General features: G+C 34.9%; 1 protein-coding gene across 4 annotated transcripts in view; it reads left to right on the forward strand.

The window, feature by feature from the left end:
• GSTCD (glutathione S-transferase C-terminal domain containing) overlaps window positions 1–18,144 on the forward strand; it is a 42,014-nt gene that overhangs the window by 1,607 nt on the left and 22,263 nt on the right. For 2 of the 4 annotated variants that reach the window (XM_087962927.1, XM_026668649.2), the window contains exons 2-5: window positions 673–1,089; window positions 1,972–2,424; window positions 6,617–6,871; window positions 7,525–7,618. In XM_087962927.1, coding sequence (XP_087819053.1) covers window positions 679–1,089; window positions 1,972–2,424; window positions 6,617–6,871; window positions 7,525–7,618 — 1,213 coding nt within the window. In that variant the 5' untranslated portion in view covers window positions 673–678. Of the gene's footprint in view, window positions 1–260; window positions 412–672; window positions 1,090–1,971; window positions 2,425–6,616; window positions 6,872–7,524; window positions 7,619–18,144 lie in introns of all 4 variants that reach the window. The other 2 variants (XM_087962926.1, XM_087962929.1) reach the window with 2 other exon arrangements.

Raw genomic sequence — 18,144 nt, forward strand, 5'->3', positions numbered from 1 at the left:
AATTGCAATATCGTGTAGTGAAGTTCTGAAAAACCATTAAAGAATGTTTTATGAGCAGTGTTTTAAGTATTGTATAGGTTGGGGTAAGCAACCACAGTATACCTGCAAATACCCTTCTGAAACCAGTGATTCCTTTACTTCTAGGCAATTTTATTTTTAAAATAATTATTGATATCTTAATTATAGCAAGCTGCTATAAATTTGGCATGAAGTTAGGGTTCCATTCTATTTATTTCTAAAAATGCTTCCTTCCTTCTCAGGCTCCATGAATATTCTTATAAAATAAAAATAGTGAAGTACTGCTCAGCAGTTTTTCAAATCATAATCTCAATTTAAAGAAGTATACTTATCAGTCATGTGTTTTTGTGGCTGATCATACTCATATCACAGCCATCCTGGCCATTCTCCCAGGTGATGTAAATTCCTTATCTATAGTAAAATTGCCAAAAGCATTTGAATGAGATGCTCTTGCAATATATAAACAATATAATTACTGTAATAGTAATGCATTGGATTGCTGTCCATACATAGCATGAATCAATTCTAATTTATATGTTCTAAAAAACCTCTCAAATTTTCCATTAGGTCTCTAATTGTAGAATATAGTACATTGATTTGTAAACAGATAATTTTCTACCTCTTATTTTTTTAAATTACATTTCTTGCTTTAAGGAAAAAATGAAAAGTGAAAATGAAGACCACCTATATCTAGACTATTTCGGTCACAATGAAGACTGTATCCACCCTCTGCACACATCTATATCCTTGTTTTTGTTGGCATATTGTGATTGTAAGATCTTCAGGATATTTTTAGTAACTCCAAATGAAATAACTTTTGATATACAACAGACAGAAGAAATATTGTCAAAGAACCCAGAGATTAACTTCATCAAAAGATCTGAAATTCCTGTGATGGTTCAAAGCTGCTGTTTACCTGCTGTTGTTGAAAAGGATGGAAGATTTTGTCGTGCAGGACTTGCTGTGGTTTTGAGGTACATAGTACAGAAAACCTATGAGGCGGATCCATCAAACAAAGGCATTTTGGAACTTTTGGGCTTTAAAAGGACCTGTTTGAAAGCTTGTGCTGAAGTGAGTTTATTACTGAAATCTTGAATGTGCTTTGCAATGAAGATCAAATATATTTCTAAATTACTTTCTATTACATAAAAGCAAAAGATATATCTATATAGCACATCAATAGATGTCTAGAACAAGCTGTATAAAATAATTAACTATACTATCATAGAATATCCCCTGAAATTCTGTTTTTCTTTGAATATTAGACTTAACGTTATATTTTAAGTCTTCAAAACCAGCTTGTTGTATGTGTTTTTTCCAGTGAGTCAGGCCTGTCAGGCAACCTGGTGTACCAAAATATGGGACGAAGCATGTTGCTTCTGCTTTTACCTTTCTGCCCCAATCCAGGAGCCTTCACAGGCAGTCACTTCCACGACAAACTATTTTTGTGTTAAATTTAAATTTAAACAAAGAGACCAGTATAGTTTGTTATATGGCAAAACCAAAACTATTTTTTGAGGAATCCAAACTTGGAATTATTTTAGGTATACAATGCTAGCAGTTGAATCTGATCCGGTGTATATGAGTAGAGATTTATTTCTGTAGCTTCAAAAACAAATAATTTATGTATGCCATTTCAATCAATTTGTTAGAATGCTTACTTTTTACAATTGATTGTTATTATCATACTAATCCCCAGCTACATGGTCAGTCTCTTTATAATATCGATGGTGGTGATAGTGGATGATGATGATGATATATCCAATATTTTTTTCAGGATCTCATGATTTACACCTCCCTTCATTTTTCCCTGTATACTTTTCAGTAGGTTGGACTGAATGTCTACGCCAAAGTCACCTATTGAATTTACTTAGTTGAGTGTGAGATAGAAACTGAATATTCTCAGTTGTAATCCAGCATTTTAACTGTTGCATCAACCTTATCTATTTCTAGGTTAGTGAATGGACCAGGCTTTGTGAGATCAGTATTCCTCTGACAGTTGAAAACTTTCTAAAAGTATCTCATAATCCGCATCAGAATATTCCCAAAGAGATACTGCTGTTTGAAAACAAATTGGGAGAACCTGTAAGAGTGCACAACGATGACAAAATTAGAAGACAGAAAGTTCAACAGCAAAAAATGCTTGACAAGACAGCAAGCACTGATATTTCCTCAAAAGAAGCTAGGACTGTGGAAAATCAGGAACCTGGTTCTGCAGATTTGGAACTGAGGACAGCTTTCTCTAAATTAACTCTGCAGAAGATGCCACTTGCTACCAACAGGGAGCCATCTCACATTAGGAAAATAAAAACATCTGAACTTCCGCATCTGGAGCATATATTTGCTGAAGGGCTTTATTTCACTTTGACAGACATAGTTCTCTTGCCATGCATCCATCATTTTTTGGTAAGACTGAATAATTTATTTCTACTCTTTTAAAGTAAAAGCTGAACAATGATGAGTGGTGGGAAGCACTCAAACTTTGTAGCTTGTACCTAGATTTGTTCATCTTTACCCGTTAGATAGTCTCTTCCCTCTATATATTCACATCTGAAAGTAAAGACTGATAAATACTAGTCTACTAAAATATAACTTCAAAGTAAGTGTTTTTAAAATTGCTGTTACTCCACAGGTCAATATATGGAAATCTAAATTTTAGATTCTTTGTCTACAATTGCCTGGGACAGCTTATATAAACAGGATTTATAACTTCTAATATTTTATAAGTAGTCATAAGTAGTTACACGGATGAACATTTTCCTATAAGTCTGGAGATTCTCAGTCATCCAGGGCATGGTTGTCCCAAAGGTGCTTTTTCAAACTGGACTTTCTTGTTTTGCTTTGAACACATTTTGCTTCTCATCCAAAAAGCTTCTTCAGTTCAAGGAAGACAGTCCAATTGCCTTTTAAAAAAACACGTAATTTATACATGGCAGTAAATATGCATGTGTAACTTTCCCATAAATGCATTCCTATGACTACTTATTTTCTAATATAAAAGCAAACTTTTAGGGTTTTTTGTTCGTTCATTTTAGTTGTGTATTTCATGCTTTTAATAAAAGTCAAAATATTCATACTATTTAGACCATACAGCATTTCATCCAATGAACTCTCATATGTTAGTAACCAATATTGATACCTGTTTTATTCCTTTCAGTAGCACTTATTCAAGAACAGTATTAATTTTATTTTATTTTTTTTATTTTATTTGGTTTGTCAATTGCTTACAAGATAATAGGTATAAGTAAAAACATAGTTATGAACACATGGATACATATAAGAAAAATAAAAGAAACAATAGGACAGGGATGGGAGGCATGTTGGTGCGCTTATGCATGCCCCCTACAGACCTCTTAGGAAAGGGGTGAGGTCAATAGTAGACAGTCTAAGGTTAAAGTTTTTGGGGTTTGGGGAAGAAACCACAGAGACAGGTAGAATATTCCAGACATTTACCACTCTGTTGCTGAAGTCGTATTTCCTGCAATCAAGTCTGGTGCGATTAACCTTGAGTTTGTATCTATTGTTTGCTCTTGTGTTGTTATGGTTGAAGCTGAAGTATTCATTGACTGGTAGGACATTGCAATGTATGATTTTATATACTATACTTCGATCGGACCAAAGGCGGCATAGTTCTAGGTTTTCTAGGTCTAGAATTTCAAGTCCGGTGGCATAAGGTATTCTGCAACGAGTAGAGGAGTAGAGAACTCTTCTTGTGAAATATTTCTGGACTTTCTCAACTGTGTTAATATCAGATACGTAATGTGGGTTCCAGACTGATAAGCTGTACTCGAGTATTGGTCTAGCAAATGTTTTGTATGCTCTAGTTAGTAGTGTAATGTTACCAGAGAAAAAGCTACGTAAGATTAGGTTAACAACTCTTAATGCCTTTTTGGCTATGTAGTGACAGTGGGCTCTAGCACTTAAATCATTAGAGATGAGTACTCCAAGATCCTTGACAGAGTTTGGATCATCAACAAGGTCTTGACTATTCAGCCTGTATTTTATTTTCTGATTATTTTTTTTGCCAATATGTAAGACAGAGCATTTATTTGTTGAGATTTGAAGTTGCCATTTGTTTGACCATTCTGATACATAGTCGAGGTCTTTTTGAAGGGTAGCAGTATTGTCTGTAGTGTTGAATAGCTTTACATCATCAGCGAAGAGAATGCAGTTGGTCTTAATATGCTCACAGAGGTCATTTATGTAGAGTATGAAGAGAGTTGGTCCTAGAACACTGTCTTGGGGGACACCACTGTTGACAGGTACAGAATTTGATAGGACGCTCCCAATTTTGACCATTTGTTGTCTGTTTGACAGGAATGCTTCTATCCAGTTATGCAGGTGTCCAGAGATACCATAAGATTTTAGTTTTAGGAGTAGTTTGTCATGTACCACTGAATCAAGGGCTTTACAGAAGTCTATGTAGATTGCTTTGCCCTGATCAAGTTGTATAGTCCATATGTTTTTGCAGTGTAAGAGTTGCAGATTACAGGATAGTTTTTTTCTGAATCCAAATTGTTTATTAGAGAGCAGGTTGTTAGCTTCTAAGTGGAGGATGATGGATTGGTTAATAATTGATTCCATGACTTTACAGGTGACACAGCATAAAGAGATTTGTCTATAATTTTCAACTAGGCTGGGGTCTCCCTTTTTGAAGATGGGGATGACCGTGGCTTGTGACCATAGTTTTGGCAAGGAACTGGTCCTGAAAGATTTTTCAAAGATTATGCTTAGAGGTTCGGCTATGGCAGTGGGTAGCTTTTTTAAGAAGCAGGCACGTATTCCGTCCGGTCCAATAGATAGAGATGGTTTTAGATTGCGTAGTGATTTTTCAACATTGTCTTCTGTAAAATCGATATGTATTAGATCATTGTAATTGTCTATGGTTCGACTAGGAAATACTGGGCATGATCCATTGCTGTTTACAAATACTGAGCCAAAGAATGTGCTAAAGAGGTTGGCTTTAATGGTGTCGTCATTGCAGTCTTTACCATTAGGTCCTATCAGGGGTGGGATGGACCTTGAGTCTTTTAGTTTGCTGTTTACAAAATTGTAGAAAGCGTGGATGGAATTGGTGCATAGAAGGTTTTCCTCTTGTTTAATGTGATAATTAGTGCATTCAGTTTTTATCTGGTGGCATAATTTTTGGATCAGCAACGTGACCAGATTTGTTTTTCCGCCAAAGTGATCTCTTTTTGGATTGAAGCTTCTTTATTGTTATGGGTACTATGTTTTTTCTGGTTTTGGGAGTTGTTATTGGTACATATAGTTTGATGACTCTTTTGACTTCAAGTAAAAATATGTTGTAATGGTCTTCCAACAGTATTGCATCCAGTGAATAGAAATTGCCAATCAAGGGATGAGAGATCGTTGTCTATAAGATCATAGTTGCCTTTTTTGAAGTTATAATTGGGGATCACACCGTTGTGTTGATTTTTGTGTGGACTTATGTTGAGACAAAAGTCAATCATGCTGTGGTCACTGTTGGAAAGGAGTTCTTTAATTTGTATTCCGTAAATTGAATTCAAACTATTGCAGAAGATGAGATCGAGCCAGTTGTTAAGTCTAGTATTGTTGGTTACTAGTTGTTCTAGTCCCAGATTTGTTACAGCATTGTAGAAGGTTTCACGTATGGGTTCATTCATTTAGGGTCCAGTTAATATGAGGTTGATTGATGTCACCAAGAAAGATAAAAACTTGTGGCCAGGATGTTGCCCATGTTAGTAGTGAATATAACTTGTTTATATGTTCAATGTCATAATCAGGGGCTCTGTAACATAGTAAGAATAGAAATGTGATATTTAAGGACAGTTCACAGACTATGGTCTCAGGAAGAGCAAGCTCCTGCGTAACTTGGATGTTTTTTAGATGTAGGGACTTTTTAGAGAACATAGCAACACCACTTCTTCTACCGATTTCACGATCTGATCAGTAAACATGATAGTCTCTTACTGTGGGAATGGAGTCAGGGAGGGATGCATTGAGCCATGTTTCACAGACAAATATGATGTCGAATTTAGCCATATTTAGTAAGAGGAGAAATTCAGGTATTTTATTTACAAGGCTTCTTGCATTGAGTAGCTTGCATTTAAGGCCAGTTGTAGTTGGAATTGAGATAGCTAGGGGCATGCGTGCCTAGTTTTGAGTGATGGTGGGTTGGATGAGGTAGGGTTGGATGTAGAGTTGTGGGTTGTGTGACTTACTTTCGATACAATCAGTGCGGTAGTCAATGTAGAGATCCTTCTCTCCATTGTCTAGACATCTTTTGAGTTCCTTGCGGAGTTCAGGGGAGCGGATTCTTTGCAGTATGGATAAGTCTGGTCTTGAGCAAATTTTTTTGTGGTTGGGATTGGTTTTTGCAATGGCGTTTATTGTATGAATGAATATGCATTTACTGGACTCATTTTTGCAAACAACTCTACAAAATTTTGGTGCCCCTGAGCCATCATTGTATTTGAATTATTATTGTTGAATTATTATTATTGGATGATTTAGTGAGACATAAGTATAATTCCAACCAAGAGTTTTGCAAATTTAGTAGGAAAAGCACTCTTTGTACATCAAATTGGTGCATAAACTTTTCATTTATCACTTTAAGGCTGCCTGCAAGAAACACCAAAATAACATACTACAGCTGCCTTTAATATTGAGCTGGTACAAAAGGGTTCTAGATGTACCTGGAATAAAGCAAGCCACTGTCAAATGCAATATAAAAAATATCCTGAATTGTCAATCACACCCTTTACCAAATGAATGCCAGCAGAATACTTCTACAGCTTTTAAAGAGTCAGAAAACATTCGAGAGGAAATTCAGTTTATAGGTGGACCAAGACCAACAATAACAAAATTAATGGTAGGTAATTATTTTATTAGATTAGATACATTAACTATAAAATATTTCCATATATTTGAAGAACTTACCAATAAAATAGTTTGGAAATAGTTTGATGATATTTTATCATGTTTGTAATGGTTGTAATTTTTTCTTAAGTTATCCTCTGCAAAATAAAAGTATTCTGCATCAATGACATTGAAATTTTAACCAGAAAATAGATTTAAGTTTGTTGCTTTATTATAGTAATTTTGTACAATAACTGAAGAGGAGAAATGTATCACTTGCTTAATTATATAATTATTTCTATCTTAAGTGGAAAAAAAAATTTTTAAACTTAATTTGTAAACTTTGTAAAGCAGAAACATAATTTGAAGAGTAACCTCATGGCTGAATGATTTTTGAACAGAGAATGTTTTGGTTCCTGTTGTAAGAAAACAGTGCCAGTTTTAGCTAGTTCAAGTGCAAATCTTTTCTGGGGCATCTACTTTGATAGATATAAAAAACAGAACATAGTAACTTGTCTATAATAATCCTGTATTTTAATCATAACTAATATCAGGATGTCTATAATGTATAATACACTGTATAATGTATAATACACTGTACAGATAGGGTATTTTGAACTTTCTAGCAGATTTCTGAATTGATAGTTTCTTTTCTTTGAAATGCAGGAAAAAGGGATTGAAGCAATATTTTCTCCTCATCCTTGCCCTAAATGGACCCTAGATTGGGACAATTTACCTGCTGCAGTCAACCCAGGAAAAGGCAAGAATCTTGATATTCCTATAACATCATATTTTTTTCATTTGTCAAATGATGATTTCACATCCATATAAACTGTTTTTTGGGGGGGAAATGTTTTTTAAATAATTTAGAGAATATGTGATGTTACTGTTAGCAGTGAAGCTACTAATTAATCTTAAATAATATATTTGAAAACAAATAGGATAATAATTGTGTCCTGTTAAGAATGTTCTTAGATGAATTAATTGATTAATTACATGTCATCAAGTTATTTTCAATTCCAAGCAACCACATAGTCTAAAACAATTTGATAGCATGTAGTCAATCAATTGACTCATCTAAGAAAATTATTTATTTCTATATTCCACCATATATTTCATTTCTATATGTAGGTTCCTTAAAAGGTATTAAAAATCAGGCCCCAAACCAAGAATGACATGTGATTCTTCCAAGCTGAGTTCTTTAATGCTTCACATCTGTAGACAAAATTTTGCCAGACTGAGCACTCTACTACATGCATCTACAATATACTCTGAACTCTTAGAGAGAGGCTGGCTTCACCCTATTTCTCTTACACATAATATCTGGGCTGAATTGCCTCTTACTCCTTTGGAATGCATCCCCTCCCTCCTGGGAATCAACCTCCTTATTATATTCCACCACATTATCATTTTAAAAAATAATTGGCTGACTGCAAAACTCCTGTTTCACAGCATTTGCTTTTAATACTTTTTGTCTTCTAGTCAGTGAAGTTCATTATGTTTTCCAAAATGGATGGTCCACAAATTGAAAATATTCTTGTTATTAAGAATTTAACGAAGCCACCATAAGTGGGTTGCTCATTTGAGGATGGTTCAAAGGAGCATCAGGCTTAACAACTTAAGTTGGAATAACTTATAGGTAGACTTAAGTTAAAAAAAAACACAATTAAAATATACTTTTGGAAGTAAGGTGGTAAATTTTCAGTGATGATTTACAGAATTTTTGAAAATATAATTTCTCTTTAATGGGATTTTTGGGATAAATCATTGCTGTTTTATTTTCTTACCAGTTTGCAGCATTTGTAGACCGCTAGAGGGCAGTAAAATATGTAGAAATAGTGGCTTATGCCTTGTAGTACATTATTACAGTATTGTAATTATGATATTGTAATTACAGTATTCCCAAAATAAATAACATCTGATAATATTAACCCCACATTATGTAAAGAACTGGTTGATGCAAACTCTTTGAATTAGTTAAAAATAGGGAAAAATGCTCCATAAAAAGAGTCAAAATCATGAGATATACTTTATTTTTTAAAAGTATTTTGACTGTAGCCTACCAGGATTTGTATTATTTTTGTGATATATTAATGAAATAAACTCAACAATATTCTATTAGACAACAGTTTTTAAGGCCTTGCTTTATTATGGCAAATATACACCTAAAAAGAAAATATTTTCTAAAACGATGCAGTATTCTAAACTGAGTTGCACTCTATAATTGCATCACAGGAATTCAATGCATAAAATATACTGATATCTTATAGCCCAGTGGATACTATATAAAACATTGTATTATGTCCAGTAGTAATCATCCAGTCATGGAATGCTATTACTAGCAAGACAGATGCCTCTTCACCCTCCTAACTCTATGTAGCTATAGCCTATTTCAGTAGAGTTGGGGACCATCTGGAGCAAATTTTGAGTGTGTAAGAAAAAGAAATGGAGAAAACTCCCACCATGTGTGAGCTACAGTCCATGTGTGTAGGCTTAGGTGGATCAGAAACTCTCTATAAATTACTGTAAACACATCAGCATTCTGTTAATGCATCATAAATAGTGTGAATTTCCCTGAATGGCTCTTTTTGTTTATATCCTAGTTACAATCATAGCGCATCAATCAGGGAAACACTGGCAAATTTGTTCACTTTATATAAGAGGAAGTGTTCTTCCTCTTAGTGGTTTTAATTAGATTACAGGTCAGCAAGTGTAATTTTTTGTTGTTGTCGTGGCTGATTCTAAACACTTGATTGAGCAAGTTTTCCAAACCAAAATCAAGAACCATTGACTTCAACTAAGCTCTTCGTGATCTGTAAGAAGTTTTTTGTTCTCTCAGAAAGGTGGTAAAACATGTTGAGGTTCAGCAAGTTGTGGACCATCCTCATTTCATACCTCCTGATTTATTACCAGAAAGACTTTGACCATGTTGGAGGCCTCTAATTGCTTTGACAGAACATGACAATAGACTCTAATTATGATTTTTAGATTTTTGCTTAAAAATGATTAAAAAGAACTTTAAAGCCAGTTAGAATATTTTGGCAGGAGGAGAACAGTATATTTATTATCATATGGTATATTATTTATCATATGGCACATTCACATCACATTTTGATTAAAAAGCACACGAGATAAAAATATAAAATATGAAATATAGATCTAAAATATTATAAACATATATCTTGATTACAGATAAAATTTTTCCCTTCATTTGTTGTAGTCAGGAAATCGGCAAAGTCTCCATTATAGTCTCTATTTTGGCACTCTGTCATTATATGTTGGTCTTCAGGAATTTAGAGTTAAAACAGAGATAAAGGAAATCACATCTGCTGCAGTTGTTTCCATCTGCCTTTGTAGCAGGTTTAGTTGTCCAAATTAAGAAATGCAAACTGGAATCAATTCAGTGTTTAACAGCATCAGACATTTTTATTCATTCTTCCTTCAGATTTAAAATCTATTGAAGTTTTAAAAAGTATATTATCTGAAAAGGTAAATTCAATTTCATAAAATGTATTAGCAGATTCTGAAGAAGCAACATTGCCGTAAAGTTTTTCATTATTCTTATTAAAGTTAGTCAACTGTAGATATACAAAGATGAAATAAAGATGGTTAGCCTCAAAAGTTGTTTACTTTCAGACATTATAAAATATAAATATTTAAAATAGATATTCACATACTTTTGTAAAGTAGCTGGTCATTTTTAAATATGTGTCTTTAACTGTGCTAAGCATAATCCCAACTAAATCCTTAGATTAGTAGAATAAAATTAAGCATGTATCCTAGCACAGCGTGTAGTAGACTATATGATACAGATTCAGGTACAACTCCCCAAGGAAATTTATGATCAAGCAAATTTTACATCTGTTGCAATAAGAAAAACCTTGACAAAGTAGACCACAACCTACTTCTTAGTAAGCTAGAAAAAAGTGGAATAGATAGCACCACCACTAGATGGACTCGCAACTGGCTGGCAAACCGTACCCAATGAGTAGTTCTTAATGGGTCTAAGTCTACATGGAGGGAAATAAGCAGTGGGGTGCCACAAGGTATCATCTTAGGCCCGGTACTCTTCAATATCTTAATTAATGACTTAGATGAGGGAATAGAAGGGGAACTTACCAAATTTGCAGATGATACTAAGCTGGCAGGAATAGCTAACACCCAAGAAGATAGGCTCGATATCTAGATGGATCTTGACAGACTAGAACACTGGGCCGTATCTAACAAAATGAAATTGAGTGTAGAGAAAAGTAAAGTCCTACACTTAGGCAAGGAAAACCAAAAGTACACCTATAGACTGGGTGAAACCAGGCTCAATAGCAGTAACTGTGAGAGGGATCTTGGAGTCTTAGTGGACAACCAGCTAAATATGAGCCAGCAGTGTGCAGCAGCAGCCAAAAAAGCTAACGCAATCCTAAATTGTATTAACAGAGGGATACAACCAAGATCAAGGGAAGTACTAATACCACTCTATAAAGCCTTAGTAAGACCACACCTAGAGTACTGCATCCAGTTTTGTTCACCACATTATAAAAAAGATGTTGAAACTCTATCAATAATACAGAGAAGAGCAACCAGGATTATTAGGGGACTGGAGGCTAAAACATACAATGAACGGTTGCAGGAACTGGGCTTGGCTAGTCTAGTGAAGAGAAGGACCAGGGAAGACATGATAGCGGTCTTCCAGTATTTGAGGGGCTGCCACAGAGGAAGGGGTGAGGCTATTTTCTAAAGCACCTGTAGGCCAGACAAGGAATAATGGATGGAAACTGAACAAGAAGAGATTCAACCTGGAAATAAGGAGAAACTTTCTGACAGTGAGAACAATCAACCAATGGAGCAGCTTGCCCTCGGAAGTTGTGGAAGCGCCATCACTTGAGACTTTCAAGAAGAGATTGGACTGCCATTTGTCAGAAATGGTGTAGGGTCTCCCGCTTGGGCGGGGGGTTGGACTAGATGACCTACAAGGTCCCTTCCAACTCAGATTATCTGTTAAACCTAATAATAGCAATAGCACTTAGATTTATATACTGCTTCACAATGCTTTTACAGCCCTCTCTAAGCGGTTTCCAGAGCCAGCATATTTCCCCCAACAATTTGGCTCATTTTACTGATCTCGGAAGGATGGAAGGCTGAAGCAACCTTGAGCCTGGTGAGATTCGAACTGCCAAATTGCAGGCAGCTGGCAGGCAGTAGAAGTAGCCTGCAGTACTGCACTCTAACCACTGCGCCACCTCGGCTTTTAAATGTCAGCACCTTTTGTCTTCAAGCATACAAAGAATTGTAAAGGATGGTGATGTGACATGGAACAAATAATTGTCTTCTCTAACTGTACTTCTCTAACTGTTCTTCAACTAGAGTTATTTTTCCTGGGTGATAAAACAATCTTAAATGATGGATATGCTGTTGTGAATTCCTTGATTAATACTCATAATTTTTGAATCAATTGAATCCACTGAGAACTGTAATAAGTGTCCTGGGAGAACTGACATGAAACTACCTAATCTTTTCTCCAAATCATTTAATGGAGCAGATTCTATTACAGATGCCTGCAATTACACCAGTAGTCATCAGTAATGTATCACATGTAATAACTATAATAAATAAATAACATCAGAGAGAACTATATCCAGAAAGCAAAAAGTAAAAAAAAAATCCCAAATTGAAAATAGAGCCAAGATTAAACCAAGAGAAAAGTAATTAATTACTACAGTGTCATAAAAATACACTTTGAAGGTTCCTGTGAACCATTTTTATATTCATCAATAATTTTTTCAATAAAGATAAATTACATTAATAATAGGATATCGTGATTAAGATTTTTAATGTACTAAAATAGTTAGAAGGAAAGTATAAATATACACAACTGTATCCAGGAGATAACACAATTTTAAAATTAATAACATTGCTGAACATTGCTTTAAAAATAGGTTTGGACCAACCCTTAACCATAAAAGTGTATTAATTTGGGGCCAATTACACTCCCTTAATCTAGCCTATCTCAAACTTGCTTTTGTGAGAAGGAAAAGAAGGGAGATCCTGCAACATGAATTTTTCTGCTGTGTTGTGAGAGAATAATAATCAATTACAGGAAGCATCTGGTTGCAGTTATCACAGCTAAAAATGATAAAATCATTTACTGAATCCATTTACTAAATCCAGAGTAAGCCATTGCCTTATTTCATAGTCACATTTTTATGTATTACCTATTTATTACTAAGTCTTAAATACTACTCTCTACATGCAGGCAGCATTCTCTTGGTATCACAGCCCGATTTATTTTGCCTCTCCTGGTACAAGAAGAATGAGAAACTAAAAGTGGTTTATATTTCATTCTATACATATCTTTGGTTTAAAAATGAGCAGAATCAGGGAACAGCATCTGTAGTTATGCATTATATGCATTTAGAAGGACATTTCCATGGTTCCATGTTATCACTTCTGAATAAGGATGTCCAGAAATTTTGGATTTGTCATATTCCACTCAATATTCTAATTCTATACTACTACAAAATTTGCCAAACCCATGTTACCATTCTTATATTTTCATCACCATCATTAATCAAATCTCCTAAAAGTGCAGAAGTTTTTGTTTGCTTGCTTGATATTTTTTTTGGCTGCATTTCAGCAAATTTGATAGAATCAGATAAAATGTCCCGGAGAGATTAGTTCTCTGTTATTTTAACTGGCAACCTGTAAAATGCAAAGTCACTTCCAAGTCTGTCTTGCACAATTTTGTGGTAACAAAATTTTGGTTTATTTCTGCTTAAGTCGGATGGTAAGCAGGGAAGAACAGAGAAAGAGAAAATTCTATGGCACCTGAAAAAGTTTGTTCATGTAAAATTAGATATAACCCAATTGGTTTAACGTAACATATCCTTATTGCCATTTTAGTGGTGGTTTTATTATGAAGTTCTAAGTGTCAGCCAAAACTCTAGTTGCAAAGTAAAAAAGCAAGAATATTTCCTTAAAAAAAGCCTGTCCCAAACCACAATATCTTCTATAAAAAAAGACAAGTTTGTTTTCAACTGTTTCCAAGAATTGTATTTGTGTATTAATATTCAGAAGTTTAATAGCAATAGCACTTATATACCACTTTACAGTGCTTTATAGCCCTCTCTAAACAGTTTACAGAGTCAGCATATTGTCCCCAACAATCTGGGTTCTCATTTTATTGACCTCGAAAGGATGGAAGTCTGAGTCAACCTTGAACCTGGTGGGAATTGAACTACCAAGTTGCAGGCAGCCAGCAGTCAGCAGAAGTAGCCTGCAGTACTGTACTCTAACCACTGCGCCACTGAGACTCAAGGTTGACACTACAAGCAATTAAATGATGACTTAGTTATCTTTAGTCATATATGTGATACATAATCATTAAAAAAGTGAAGGAGTCCCTGTGGATTTTACTCCATTAATCATTACTGACTACAGGGGTGGTGCTCATCTCCATTTTAAGACTATTGAGCCAGAGCTGTCCAAAGACATTTCCACAATCATGTGGCCAGCATGATGTCACAAAGCTCTGTTACCTTCCCACTGAAGTGGTACCTATTTATCTACTCACATTTGCAAGCTTTCCAACTGTAAGGTTGGTAGGAGCTGGGGCAAGAACAGGAGCTCACCATGTTGTGTGGCGCTCGGATCTCAACCTCAGCTGCTGGCTTTCCAGCAGACAAGCCCGGCATCTTAATCGCTGAGCTACCACACTGCCCCCCAGATACATAATCATATATTTTTAAAAAATGGGCAACATTTTAATGATCTTAAGAAATTGTTCATAATTGTTAATAACAATTCTTGAATGTTGTATTTTGAACACCAAGTATTAACATCTCTGAGTAGAATAGCTATTGATGAGAATTCTAGCGCTTGAATTCCACACAGGCCATGAAATTAGAGAAGGCGGATTAGCCCTATTTATTAAAGTCTCTTGCCCTAATTTATTTTCAAGTGTAAGAGACAAGAGACAAGATTTAAATAGAATATTTTTGTTTCGCAATTGGGAGATTACATGATGTCCATGATTGTAATAAGTTTATTCTGCAGTCAGACCAAAGATTGTTTTACTTAGTGACTAGTCTTACATAGTGACTAGTCACAATCTTAGGGATCTCATAATGTCACTATGTTTTCCTGTAATGGATTCTTCAAATTATATTCAATTATTTCAAATCATATAACTTCCCATTGCAAATTCATGACTCTGCATGGCGTGAATTTATGACTCTCCATATCTAGCAAACTGTACAAAACCATGTAACAATAAAAACAGCATACAATACATATGGTCTTTAACTACAGTTAGGATAAAAGAAACAACAAAATCAACATAAATACTGTTCAGGCTGTGCCATGTGATACACGCTTTATGAGTACAATATGTCACAATAATTTCATATCTTAAAATAAGAATCCACACACTATTATGTGGATAATTCTCATTCAGGGATTATTCTTTTCCGTTTCCATTTAAAGGATTTGAAATTTAATACTAGTCTTCTGCTCACTCTCTCATCCAAGACTATTTCTTGTGACAAAGTGAATACAAAGGACAATTGATCAGAGATAGCCATGCTATACATGCAAGAACAGTCTCTCCCTTTTTCCTTAATAATTCACTTCATTTGAGCTGTTTTATTTCCTTTAAATTATTCTGGTCCATTATTTCTTTTATAATGTTATCATGTTGTTTATCAAAAACATTCCTTTAATGTCAGTTCTTCTGTATGGCCAACATTGTAGTGCATCTGATGATAAGTTATGACTGCTCAAAAATCTGCAGGGGAATTCATTCAGGTGTCATTTCGTGCAACTTTATTGAAAGAGAATTATTTGTAAGACTCTTCTATTCATTTCCAGGACTTTATAAAACTGGCTTGTAAGGTCAAGACATGTTATGGTAACTCATGATGATCCAGAACCATACTTTTCTCTGGTTTATAAGTTATAATATAATTATTCAATCAGTCCCATTCTCACATAGTCTATTGGGAATCAGGATATTATGAAGCACTCTTCCCTATATTTGACAGCAGGGAGATCCAAGTTCCTATATTTTCATAAATGATATTTTGGAAATTTATGACTGAAACTAAATTAAAACTCAGTCCATTGATGATGCCAGCTGGAAACTTTTCACAGACTTCATGTGAAATAAAAGATTTCCATTCACGATTCTCATAAATTAATTCTTTATCCATTTCAATTTACCTTTTAGCAATTACATTTTATGCTCTTATGGAACAGTCTACTGCTTTCTCCATTCCTTTCCTCCACACTTTTTAAAAAGGTTTGCAAAATGTCTACCTCGTATCCTAATTTCTCCAGCTTGGAGTTTATCAGAAAAGAGAAAGTGGACTTGAGGCTACTCAACTTTCTGCTAAAGTTGTTTCCAACTTAGAATTAGGGTTAAGGTTAGAGTCTTGGCATCTTTGTCATGGCATGCCTAAGAAAGGCTAATCAATTTTACCACAGCATATAATATATTGGTTGAATTAAATATTTACAGAATCTTCTATTATCCAATTGTCTGTTTCTGATACAATAGTGCAGGGTTGTCAAACTTGATTTCATTGAGGGCTGCACCAGGGTTTGACCTTGGGGGGCTTGGCCAGGCCACCTTGATGTCACTCATGTCAGGGGTGGGGGTCTGTGGTGGCCCAAGCACTCTGCCAGCAAAAACGGGCTCCCAATCTCCGTTTTCGACTGGGACAGCCTCCTGCAATCCTCTGCCAGTGAAAACAGAGTTTGGGAGGGCCGCATGTGGTTCTCCTGAGCTCCATTTTCACTGGCAGAGGCACCGCAGGCCAGTCCTTTATTGTTTCCAGTTGTTGTTACATGACATCTTGAAAGCTGCCATTTGGGTTTGACCTCATCCTTTGTTAAACATTATCAACTGGGCATAGAAGCTTGATGTATGCTGCATTTATGTGGATTATTGTTTTGTTATTATTGTTAAGGTTTCATTAAAGTAAGGTAACAGCAGTTCCTCAGAACACATGCACTGGAGAAAGCAAGTATCTGGATCTACCCAAATGCAGTTCAGCCTTATAATCTTTCAAATATAGCAATGCAATACAGGATAATTATCAATACCTAGTTGAATCCTTGATATAACTCCAGTTATACTTAACCAGTATATTCATGTCTACCTCTCTTAAGGAGAATGAAATCTCTTGGCATATTGTATTCATAGTATTCACACAACTTCCTGCTGTTTTTTTAATTCATAAGCACAGCAGCAAAAGTTCACAAAGTAATATTATAGTTGGCAAGCTTGATTCTCTCTTTCATATTAGCTATTCAAGTATTAGCAGGATTAAATGCTACGGTGCTTAAAATAGAATGACCTAGAAGCCTAAGTACGTTGTTTTTGCTTGTTTCCAAAACTGTAAGTTTACCAAAAACAGCTTCAAGGAGTGGATTTTTTATTTAGAAATAGCATTAGAGAAAACATTAAAATGTCTGTTGCATTGTATGCTGATATGAAATAGGTCTACAGACCAAATCAGTGGGATTATCAGTATCTTGTCTAGTTTAGACTATAAAAAGATAAAAAAATATCAAATTTAGCTCTTTATTTTAGTATGTAAATTGAATATTAAACTAACCAGATACCCTAAACTTCCAAAATTTAGTTACTTTGTTTTGTAATTCATGTTGTTCTAATATCTAAAAGAACAGAATGTACTATTAATTTAAATACAGACAGTTAACGTTCAGCAACCCTATTTAGGTTAGTGCCCTGAAAAGTAGTTAGAAAACAGACTGAACCTATTTAAAAACCTCCATGGTCCAGAAGGGGGACGTGGTGGCTCAGTAGCTAAGACGCTGAGCTTGTCAGCGTTTCGAATCCCCAGCACCTGAGCTCCCATGTGCGTGTGCAACTTGCCTTAGATATTGTGCTGCATTCCACTTTGTCATGTTTTCTGCAAATCCACCTGAATGTTAAAACATTTATAAAACTATCGAGATAAAATGTAGCTGCCATTTGGAAATATAAGTAATGTGTATATATTCTACTTTGTTAGAATAAATATGTATTCTATTTACAATCTTATGAATAGTGAAACGCAGAACTTTTAAACTACTACAATAGCCATTCCACATTTTAATTACTTTGTAAGTCTTGCTCATAATATTGTTGCTTGTGTACTCTCTGCAGAGGGAGGGAAGGAGGGAAAGAGAGAGAGAGAAAGAGAGAACTTCAAAATGCCATTAAAGGTCTCTGCTTTTGTGGTAATTTTTTTCTCTGGCACTAAAAGTCTTGAAAGAGCCATCAATCAT

Source organism: Notechis scutatus, chromosome 4 (genome assembly GCF_049901735.1).
Source record: "Notechis scutatus isolate UNSWTSFEM ecotype Mainland chromosome 4, rNotScu1.2, whole genome shotgun sequence".
Lineage (NCBI taxonomy): Eukaryota > Metazoa > Chordata > Lepidosauria > Squamata > Elapidae > Notechis > Notechis scutatus.